The sequence below is a fragment of the Mobula hypostoma genome, unplaced genomic scaffold, assembly GCF_963921235.1.
Source record: "Mobula hypostoma unplaced genomic scaffold, sMobHyp1.1 scaffold_142, whole genome shotgun sequence".
Classification (NCBI taxonomy): Eukaryota; Metazoa; Chordata; class Chondrichthyes; order Myliobatiformes; family Myliobatidae; genus Mobula; species Mobula hypostoma.
In genome coordinates, this window is record NW_026948256.1 from 148085 (window position 1) to 159459 (window position 11375).

The 11375-nt window shown below is 57.0% G+C and overlaps 1 protein-coding gene across 1 annotated transcript in view; it reads right to left on the bottom strand.

The window, feature by feature from the left end:
- Positions 1 to 11375, bottom strand: part of LOC134342228 (rootletin-like) — a gene marked incomplete at its 5' end in the record, with an annotated part of 160362 nt that overhangs the window by 62560 nt on the left and 86427 nt on the right. The window contains 4 exons of the mRNA XM_063040194.1: positions 1291 to 1521; positions 3362 to 3508; positions 5164 to 5308; positions 11073 to 11246. Coding sequence (XP_062896264.1) covers positions 1291 to 1521; positions 3362 to 3508; positions 5164 to 5308; positions 11073 to 11246 — 697 coding nt within the window. The remainder of the gene's footprint in view (positions 1 to 1290; positions 1522 to 3361; positions 3509 to 5163; positions 5309 to 11072; positions 11247 to 11375) is intronic.

The window sequence follows — 11375 nt, forward strand, 5'->3', positions numbered from 1 at the left end:
CACACTAATCTCCTGTGTGGGACCTTGTCAAAAGCCTTTTGAAAATTCAAATATACCACATCCACTGGTTCTCCCCTATCCACTCTACCAGTTACATCCTCAAAAAATTCTGTGAGATTCGTCAGACATGATTTTCCTTTCACAAATCCATGCTGACGTTGTCCGATCATTTCTCCGCTTTCCAAATGTGCTGTTATCACATCCTTGATAACTGACTCCAGCAGTTTCCCCACCACCGACGTTAGGCTAACCGGTCTATAATTCCCCGGTTTCTCTCTCCCTCCTTTTTTAAAAAGTGGGGTTACATTAGCCACCCTCCAATCCTCAGGAACTAGTCCAGAATCTAACGAGTTTTGAAAAATTATCACTAATGCATCCACTATTTCTTGGGCTACTTCTTTAAGCACTCTAGGATGCAGACCATCTGGCCCTGGGGATTTATCTGCCTTCAATCCCTTCAATTTACCTAACACCACTTCCCTACTAACATGTATTTCACTCAGTTCCTCCATCTCACTGGACCCTCTGTCCCCTACTATTTCTGGAAGATTACTTATATCCTCCTTAGTGAAGACAGAACCAAAGTAATTATTCAATTGGTCTGCCATGTCCTTGCTCCCCATAATCAATTCACCTGTTTCTGTCTGTAGGGGACCTACATTTGTCTTTACCAGTCTTTTCCTTTTTACATATCTATAAAAGCTTTTACAGTCCGTTTTTATGTTCCCCGCCAGTTTTCTCTCATAATCTTTTTTCCCCTTCCTAATTAAGCCCTTTATGGGGGGGGAAAAGGCAGGCAGGTGGAGATGAGTCCACGGTCAGATCAGCCATTATCTTACTGAACGTCAGAGCAAGCTGGTTGGGCGAGGGGGCCGACTCCTAGTCCTGTTTCTTGTCCTCTCTTGTAACCAGAATCCAAGACATTACAGACTTTGAATGATTTTCGAACTAACTGCAATCAGAATTATGTACCTGTTGTGTGCTGTGTGCTGTTGGCTCCGTGTTTAACACCTTGGCTGCAGATGTTTGCTGTCTCGTTTGACTGTAGGGTTGAATGACAAATAAATTTGAACGCGAACCTGACCTGGGGAGGTCCCAGCACAAACCAGCAAGTCTGCTGGTCAGATACCCCCGCCCCCCTGGCGGATCTGTGAGCCTCCTACCAGCAGGAACCAGCACATCTGGGCAGTTCCCAGCAGATCCACGGGAGCTCCGGCAGAAAGGGTTCTGCTGGTCGGGATCCCGGCACAGCCCAGCTGGTCCCGCACCCCACCCCAACCCCCGGCTCACCTGCGCCAGCTGCTCCCTCAGCTGGTCGGCCAGGCCCCGGAGCTGGTCCAGCTGCTCGCGGGCCGCCTCGGACTCCGCGTCGGCCCGGCGCAGAGCCTGCCTGAGCCGCCGAGCCTCGTCCTCCGCCTCCCTCCGGCCGCTGCCCTGCCTCAGGCCCTCCTCGGCCGCCTCCGCCCGGGACCTCTCCAGCTTCGACTCCCTCGACAGGGCCTCCTCGCGGTCCCGCTCCATCTGCAGGGAGGGGGCAGAGAGGTGGGCGTCAGCCTGTCTGGGAGGGGATTCCCCGCACGTCTTGTGCGTCCCAGCAGCAAGGAGTAAATCTGGGAGAGATCCCAGCCGGAACCAACTTAACTGAGAGCTCCAACAGGGAGCAAGGGGCATCCTTTCTCACACAGAAGGTGGCCCGTCTGTGGAAGGAGCTGCCGGGGGAAGTGGTCGAGGCAGGTACATTAACGACACTCAGACAGGGACATGGATAGGAGAGGTTTAGAGGGATACGATGGTCCGTCTGTGGACAGGGACACGGACAGGAGAGGTTTAGAGGGATACGGTGGTCCGTCTGTGGACAGGGACACGGACAGGAGAGGTTTAGAGGGATACGATGGTCCGTCTGTGGACAGGGACACGGACAGGAGCGGTTCAGAGGGATACGGTGGTCCGTCTGTGGACAGGGACGCGGACAGGAGAGGTTTAGAGGGATACGGTGGTCCGTCTGTGGACAGGGACACGGATAGGAGAGGTTTAGAGGGATACGGTGGTCCGTCTGTGGACAGGGACATGGATAGGAGAGGTTTAGAGGGATACGGTGGTCCGTCTGTGGACAGGAGAGGTTTAGAGGGATACGGTGGTCCGTCTATGGACAGGGACACGGATAGGAGAGGTTTAGAGGGATACGGTGGTCCGTCTGTGGACAGGGACACGGATAGGAGAGGTTTAGAGGGATACGGTGGTCTGTCTGTGGACAGGGACACGGACAGGAGAAGTTTAGAGGGATACGGTGGTCCATCTGTGGAAGGAGCTGCCGGGGGAAGTGGTCGAGGCAGGTACATTAACGACACTCGGACAGGGACACGGATAGGAGAGGTTTAAAGGGATACGGTGGTCCGTCTGTGGACAGGGACACGGATAGGGAAGGTTTAAAGGGATACGGTGGTCCGTCTGTGGACAGGGACACGGATAGGGAAGGTTTAAAGGGATACGGTGGTCCGTCTGTGGACAGGGACACGGATAGGAGAGGTTTAGAGGGATACGGTGGTCCGCCTGTGGACAGGGACACGGATAGGAGAGGTTTAGAGGGATACGGTGGTCCGCCTGTGGACAGGGACACGGATAGGGAAGGTTTAAAGGGATACGGTGGTCCGTCTGTGGACAGGGACACGGATAGGAGAGGTTTAGAGGGATACGGTGGTCCGTCTGTGGACAGGGACACGGATAGGAGAGGTTTAGAGGGATACGGTGGTCCGTCTGTGGACAGGGACACGGATAGGAGAGGTTTAGAGGGATACGGCGGTCTGTCTGTGGACAGGGACACGGATAGGAGAGGTTTAGAGGGATACGGTGGTCCGTCTGTGGACAGGGACACGGATAGGAGAGGATTAGAGGGATACGGTGGTCCGTCTGTGGACAGGGACACGGATAGGAGAGGTTTAGAGGGATACGGTGGTCCGTCTGTGGAAGGAGCTGCCGGAGGAAGTGGTCAAGGCAGGTACATTAACGGACAGGGACACGGATAAAAAAAAAATTTCTTGTGGGTCATGTGTGGGGGGGCATTTGATGTTATCGTTGCTGTCTTTTTTCCTGCAGGAGAGAGAGGGGGTAGGGGATTTTAGGGTTTGCAAATGTTGTCTCTCTCTCTTTTTTGTGACAGGGGGAGGTGGAGTCCACATCTTTTTGTTTAACCACCCCAATGGTCTTTCTGTACTTCATGACTATGTTGAGAAGACGAGTATCAGAGTTGTATTGCACACGCAAACTCTGACACTAAAATGAACCTTTGAACGGGGGCCAGAAGGGAACGAGCTGGGTGGGGACAACGCACAGCGCCGGGAGACTTGGAGACATCAGTCGGTACCTGCGAGATGATGGCGTTGAGCTGCACTTTGTCCTGGGCGAGGGCCTCGTTCAGCGCACAGGTCTTGGCCAGAGAGTCGCGCAGGTTGGACTCCTGGGCCTGCAGGCGGCTGCTGGTCCGGTTGAGCTCAGAGCAGGCGAGTTCCGACTGCGGGGAGAGGGAGCGTGGGGGAGAGGTCAGCCCGGGGAGAGCAGGGGGAGAGGGAGAGAGAGAGACAGACGGGGGAAGAGAGCGAGGAGGGAGAAAGAGGGGAAAGAGATGGAGGAGAGAGACTGGGAGAGAGAGAGAGAGAAAGGAGGGAGAGACATGGGAGAGTCGGGGGGGACAGGGGGGAGAGAGAAATGGGGGAGGGAGAGATGAGAGAGAGAGAGAGAGAGAGAGAGAGAGAGAGAGACGGGGAGAGAGAGAGAGACGGGGAGAGAGAGAGAGAGAGAGACGGGGGAGACGAGGAGAGACCGGGGGGGGGGAGACACGGGCGGGAGACCGGAGGGGAGGGAGACACGGGGGGGAGAGAGACGGGGGGGAAAGACATGGGGGGGAGAGACAGATGGGGGGGAGAGAGACGGGGGGGAGAGAGACGGGGGAGAGAGAGACGGGGAGAGAGAGAGACGGGGAGAGAGAGAGACGGGGAGAGAGAGAGACGGGGAGAGAGAGACGGGGGAGAGAGAGACGGGGAGAGAGAGACGGGGGAGAGAGACGGGGAGAGAGACGGGGAGAGAGAGACGGGAGAGAGAGACGGGGGAGAGAGACGGGGGAGAGAGACGGGGGGAGAGAGACGGGGGGAGAGAGAGACGGGGAGAGAGACGGGGGAGAGAGACGGAGAGAGAGACGGGGAGAGAGACGGGGAGAGAGACGGGGGAGAGACGGGAGCGAGACGGGGGCGAGACGGGGGAGAGACGGGGGAGAGAGAGAGATGGGGGAGAGACGGGGGGAGAGAGAGAGATGGGGGAGAGAGAGAGATGGGGAGAGAGACTGGGAGAGAGAGAGAGGAGGGAGAGACAGGAGAGTCAGGGGGGACAGGGGGAGAGAGAAATGGGGGAGGGAGAGAGGGGAGGGAGAGACAGGGGAGAGTCGGGGGGGACAGGGGGCAGGGGGGAGAGAGAAATAGGGGAGGGAGAGATGGGGAGAGAGAGAGACAGACAGACAGACAGACACGGGGGAGACGAGGAGAGACGGAGGGGGGGAGACACGGGCGGGAGACCGGGGTCGGGGGGGGTGGGAGACACCGGGGGAGAGAGACGAGGGGAGAGAGATGGAGGGAGAGAGACGGGGGAGAGAGAGACGGGGAGAGAGAGAGACGGGGGAGAGAGAGACGGGGAGAGAGAGAGACGGGGAGAGAGAGAGACGGGGAGAGAGAGAGACGGGGAGAGAGACGGGGCAGAGAGACGGGGCAGAGAGACGGGGGGAGAGAGACGGGGAGAGAGACTGGGGCGAGACGGGGGAGAGACGGGGGAGAGACGGGGGGAGAGAGAGAGATGGGGGAGAGATGGGGGGAGAGAGAGAGATGGGGAGAGAGAGAGATGGGGAGAGAGAGAAGATGGGGAGAGAGAGAAGATGGGGGAGAGAGAGGGGATGGGGAGAGAGAGAGATGGGGAGAGAGAGAAGATGGGGAGAGAGAGAAGATGCGGGAGAGAGATGGGGAGAGATGGAAAGAGATGGGGGTGGGAAATGGGGAGAGGTGAGGAGAGAGAAGGGGAGGAGAAGAGAGAGGGGGAGGAGAGGGGGAGAGAGGGGAGAGAGGGGGCGGAGAAGGGAGGGAAGCACGAGAGGAACGACATGGGGGAGTGGGAGAGGCATCCTACCTTGTCCAGTGCCGCGCGGAGTTGCTCCCTCTCCTCGACGAGAAGCTCCCTCTCCAGACCCTCCTTCTCCAGCCTCTCCCGGAGGGCCGACGTCTCCCTCCTCAGGTCCGAGACCTGACCCTCCGCCTGCTCCAGAAGTTTCCGCCTGCCTTGCCAGAGAGTCACAGGGTCACGCATCACGGAAAGAGACACCTCGGCCCATCCGCTCCACGCCGACCCTCGATCCAAGCCAGTCCCATCTGCCCACTTCTGTCCCGTATCCCTCTAAACCTCTCCTGTCCGTGTCCCTGTCCGAGTGTCGTTAATGTACCTGCCTCGACCGCTTCCACAGACGGACCACCGTATCCCTCTAAACCTCTCCTGTCCGTGTCCCTGTCCACAGACGGACCACCGTATCCCTCTAAACCTCTCCTGTCCGCGTCCCTGTCCACAGACGGACCACCGTATCCCTCTAAACCTCTCCTGTCCGTGTCCCTGTCCACAGACGGACCACCGTATCCCTCTAAACCTCCCCTATCCATGTCCCTGTCCACAGACGGACCACCGTATCCCTCTAAACCTCTCCTGTCCGTGTCCTTGTCCACAGACGGACCACCGTATCCCTCTAAACCTCTCCTGTCCGTGTCCCTGTCCACAGACGGACCACCGTATCCCTCTAAACCTTCCCTATCCGTGTCCCTGTCCACAGACGGACCACCGTATCCCTCTAAACCTTTCCTATCCGTGTCCTTGTCCACAGACGGACCACCGTATCCCTCTAAACCTCTCCTATCCGTGTCCCTGTCCACAGACGGACCACCGTATCCCTCTAAACCTCTCCTGTCTGCGTCCCTGTCCACAGACGGACCACCGTATCCCTCTAAACCTCTCCTATCCGTGTCCCTGTCCACAGACGGACCACCGTATCCCTCTAAACCTCTCCTATCCCTGTCCCTGTCCACAGACGGACCACCGTATCCCTCTAAACCTCTCCTGTCCGTGTCCCTGTCCACAGACGGACCACCGTATCCCTCTAAACCTCTCCTGTCCGTGTCCCTGTCCACAGACGGACCACCATATCCCTCTAAACCTTCCCTATCCATGTCCCTGTCCACAGACGGACCACCGTATCCCTCTAAACCTCTCCTGTCCGTGTCCCTGTCCACAGACGGACCACCGTATCCCTCTAAACCTTCCCTATCCGTGTCCCTGTCCACAGACGGACCACCATATCCCTCTAAACCTCTCCTATCCTTGTCCCTGTCCACAGACGGACCACCGTATCCCTCTAAACCTCTCCTATCCGTGTCCCTGTCCACAGACGGACCACTGTATCCCTCTAAACCTCTCCTGTCTGTGTCCCTGTCCACAGACGGACCACCGTATCCCTCTAAACCTCTCCTATCCGTGCCCCTCTCCACAGACGGACCACCGTATCCCTCTGAACCTCTCCTATCCGTGTTCCTGTCCACAGACGGACCACCGTATCCCTCTAAACCTCTCCTATCCGTGTCCCTGTCCACAGACGGACCACCGTATCCCTCTAAACCTCTCCTATCCCTGTCCCTGTCCACAGATGGACCACCGTATCCCTCAAAACCTCTCCTATCCGTGTCCCTGTCCACAGACGGACCACCGTATCCCTCTAAACCTCTCCTATCCGTGTCCCTGTCCACAGACGGACCACCGTATCCCTCTAAACCTCTCCTATCCGTGTCCCTGTCCACAGACGGACCACCGTATCCCTCTAAACCTCTCCTATCCCTGTCCCTGTCCACAGATGGACCACCGTATCCCTCTAAACCTCTCCTATCCGTGTCCCTGTCCACAGACAGACCACCGTATCCCTCTAAACCTCTCCTGTCCGTGTCCCTGTCCACAGACGGACCACCGTATCCCTCTAAACCTCTCCTGTCCGTGTCCCTGTCCACAGACGGACCACCGTATCCCTCTAAACCTCTGCTGTCCGTGTCCCTGTCCACAGACGGACCACCGTATCCCTCTAAACCTCTCCTGTCCGTGTCCCTGTCCACAGACGGACCACCGTATCCCTCTAAACCTTCCCTGTCCGTGTCCCTGTCCACAGACGGACCACCGTATCCCTCTAAACCTCTCCTGTCTGTGTCCCTGTCCACAGACGGACCACCGTATCCCTCTAAACCTTCCCTGTCCGTGTCCCTGTCCACAGACGGACCACCCTATCCCTCTAAACCTCTCCTATCCGTGTCCTTGTCCACAGACGGACTACCGTATCCCTCTAAACCTTCCCTGTCCGTGTCCCTGTCCACAGACGGACCACCGTATCCCTCTAAACCTCTCCTGTCTGTGTCCCTGTCCACAGACGGACCACCGTATCCCTCTAAACCTTCCCTGTCCGTGTCCCTGTCCACAGACGGACCACCCTATCCCTCTAAACCTCTCCTATCCGTGTCCTTGTCCACAGACGGACCACCGTATCCCTCTAAACCTTCCCTGTCCGTGTCCCTGTCCACAGACGGACCACCCTATCCCTCTAAACCTCTCCTATCCGTGTCCCTGTCCACAGACGGACCACCGTATCCCTCTAAACCTTCCCTGTCCGTGTCCCTGTCCACAGACGGACCACCGTATCCCTCTAAACCTCTCCTGTCCGTGTCCCTGTCCACAGACAGACCACCGTATCCCTCTAAACCTCTCCTGTCTGTGTCCCTGTCCACAGACGGACCACCGTATCCCTCTAAACCTTCCCTATCCGTGTCCCTGTCCACAGACGGACCACCGTATCCCTCTAAACCTCTGCTGTCCGTGTCCCTGTCCACAGACGGACCACCGTATCCCTCTAAACCTCTCCTGTCCGTGTCCCTGTCCACAGACAGACCACCGTATCCCTCTAAACCTCTCCTGTCTGTGTCCCTGTCCACAGACGGACCACCGTATCCCTCTAAACCTTCCCTATTCGTGTCCCTGTCCACAGACGGACCACCGTATCCCTCTAAACCTCTCCTATCCCTGTCCCTGTCCGAGTGTTGATAATGTACCCCTCGGTCACTCTGTTCCACAACACTCCCCAGGGTCCCTGTCTACCTGTGACCCCACTTTCAGGGAACCGTGTCCCTGTACCCCTGGGTCCCTCTGTTCCACAACACTCCCCAGGGTCCCTGTCTACCTGTGACTCCACTTTCAGGGAACCGTGTCCCTGTACCCCTGGATCACTCTGTTCCACAACACTCCCCAGGGTCCCTGTCTACCTGTCACTCCACTTTCAAGGAACCGTGTCCCCGTACCCCTGGATCACTCTGTTCCACAACACTCCCCAGGGTCCCTGTCTACCTGTGACTCCACTTTCAGGGAACCGTGTCCCTGAACCCCTGGGTCTCTCTGTTCCACAACACTCCCCAGGGTCCCTCCCATTCACTGCAAAAGTCCAACCTCGGTCTGCCTTCCTGAAGACCGATCCCTCGCACTTATCCGAATTAAATTGCATCCGCCACTGCTCGGCCCACCTCCCCAGATGATCGAGCGACCTCCTCTGGCAAATTTACTCGTTCCGACCGGGAGGAGTTTACCCCGTCGCCGTCATCTTCCCTCTCGGCCTTCCCTCCACCCTCCTCACACCCCCTCTGTGCTCTATCTCTCTTCCACTCTCCTCCACCCCTCCGCCGCATTCTCTCCTTCTCCCTCTCCCTGCAGAGAGCTGAACCGCGGATCCGCTGATGAGAGCGGGGCGAGAAACAGGAGGGAGATGGGATGAGGGGGAAGGGAAGGGGGTGAGTCGACTGGGACGGGGTGGGGAGGGGAAGAGAGGGCACTGAGGATAGGAGTGTGTCGGGGAGGACACGAGTGGCGAGGGAGAGGTCAACAGACAATCGGTGCAGGAGTAGGCCATTCGGCCCTTCGAGCCAGCACTGGCCATTCACTGTGATCATTGCTGATCATCCACAATCAGTATCCCGTTCCTGCCTTATCCCCCCCATATCCCTTGACTCCGCTGTCTTTAAGAGCTCCATCTAACTCTCTTTTGAAAGCATCCAGAGAATTGGCCTCCACAGCCTTCTGGGGCAGAGCATTCCACAGATCCACCATTCTCTGGGTGAAAAAGTTTTTCCTCAACTCCATTCTAAATTGTCCACCCCTTATTCTTAAACTGTGGCCTCTGGTTCTGGACTCACCCATCAGCGGGAACGTGCTTCCTGCCTCCAGCATGTCCAATCCCTTAATAATCTTATATGTTTCAATCAGATCCCCTCTCAGCCTTTTAAATTTCAGTGTACACAAGCCCAGTCGCTCCAACCTTTCAACATATGACAGTCCCGCCATCCCGGGAATTAACCTCGTGAACCTACGCTGCACTCCCTCAATAGCAAGAATGTCCCTCCTCAAATTTGGAGACCAAAACTGCACACAATACTCCAGGTGTGGTCTCACCAGGGCCCTGTACAACTGCAGAAGGACCTCTTTGCTCCTATACTCAACTCCCCTTGTTATGAAGGCCAACATACCATTAGCTTTCTTCACCGCCTGCTGTACCTGCTTTCGGTGACTGATGTACAAGGTTGGGACTTTAATCCCTGCACCAGGTTGGGTTGGGTAGGGGGAGGATTTGATCGAGCTGGACAGAATTATGATGGGGTACTGATAATAACTGGCCCTTTCCACTTGGGTTGCGTTGCCAGTCGAGCCAGAGGTCACGGGTCGAGGGTGAGAACTTCAAGGGGAACACAGGGCTGGCGGCGATTCTTCACTCGGGGTGCGTGGGGCGAGTTCCCGGCGCAGGCGAGCTCGGTGTCGACGCCGAAGGGAAGGTTGGATGCGGGCGGGAGGGGCCTGGAGGCAGGCGAATGGTTCGGCACGCACTAGACGGGCCGAGGGGACGGTTTCCGGGCGGTGAGTGTCTCCCTGACCTTGCCTTCGATCGTCAGTGTTGGTAAGGCTTCATTTAATCTGCTTCATTTAACGCACACCACGCTCCCAGCGCCAACTCACGTCCCACTGAACACCCTCCCCCCCCCGCCCCGCCAACCCGTCCGAGGTGAGGGAACCGAGCACAGGCGAGACCCTCACGAGGGAAATTGATGTTCGTTACAGTTGCCCCAACCAGGAGTAGAGTATAAATACAGCAACATAAAACGATAATTAAATAGTAATGTGTAGATTATAAATTATGCCAGGAAACAAGTCCAGGACCAGCCTATTGGCTCAGGGTGTCTGACCCTCCAAGGGAGGAGTTGTAAAGTTTGATGGCCACAGGCAGGAATGACTTCCTATGACGCTCTGTGTTGCATCTCGGTGGAATGAGTCTCTGGCTGAATGTACTCCTGTGCCCACCCAGTACATTATGTAGTGGATGGGAGACATTGTCCAAGATGGCATGCAACTTGGACAGCATCCGCTTTTCAGACACCACCGTCAGAGAGTCCAGTTCCATCCCCACAACATCACTGGCCTTACGAATGAGTTTGTCGATTTCTGTTGGTGTCTGCTACCCTCAGCCTGCTGCCCCAGCACACAACAGCAAACATGATAGCACTGGCCACCACAGACTCGTAGAACATCCTCAGCATCGTCCGGCAGATGTTAAAGGACTGATGAACAAGGACACACAGATTCCCCTTTTCCTGACTTGACACCAGTAATCTGCCTTCCTGTTCTTGCCACCAAAGTGGATAACCTCACAATTATCCACATTAAACTGCATCTGCCGTGCATCTGCCCACTCACCCAACCTGCGTTATCATAACATCCTCCGCAGCTTTGGGTCATCTAAGAATTTGCTAATGTTACTTTTAATTCCTTCATCTCGGTCGGGGAGTTGGGAGAACAGGAAGGCAGGGGAGGTGGGGATTGGGGTGAGGAGGGAAGGAGGAGAGGGAGCTGAGGGTGAGGGGATCCGGGGAAAGAGAGAGGGAGGGGAAGGGGGAAGGTGAGAATGAGGGGAACAGACTGCCACCCACCCCCTCTCCGCCTTGGCCTCCATCTCCTCCTTGGCCCGGGAGAAACCTTCTCGCTCCTCACGGATCACCGTCAGCTCGTCCCTCGCCGACTCCTTCGCCCTCCTCAGCTCCTCCTCGAGGGAGTGGAGTCGGCTGGTCAGCGAGAGGGCAGCCTGCTCCCCCTCGGAACCCTGCCTGAGGACAGAGTGAGAGTGAGAGTGAGTGAGAGTGTGAGTGGGGGGAAGAGGGAGGGGGGAGGGAGGGGGGAAAGAGGGAGGGGGGAAAGAAGGAGGGGGAAGAGGGAGGGGGAAGAGGGAGGGGCAA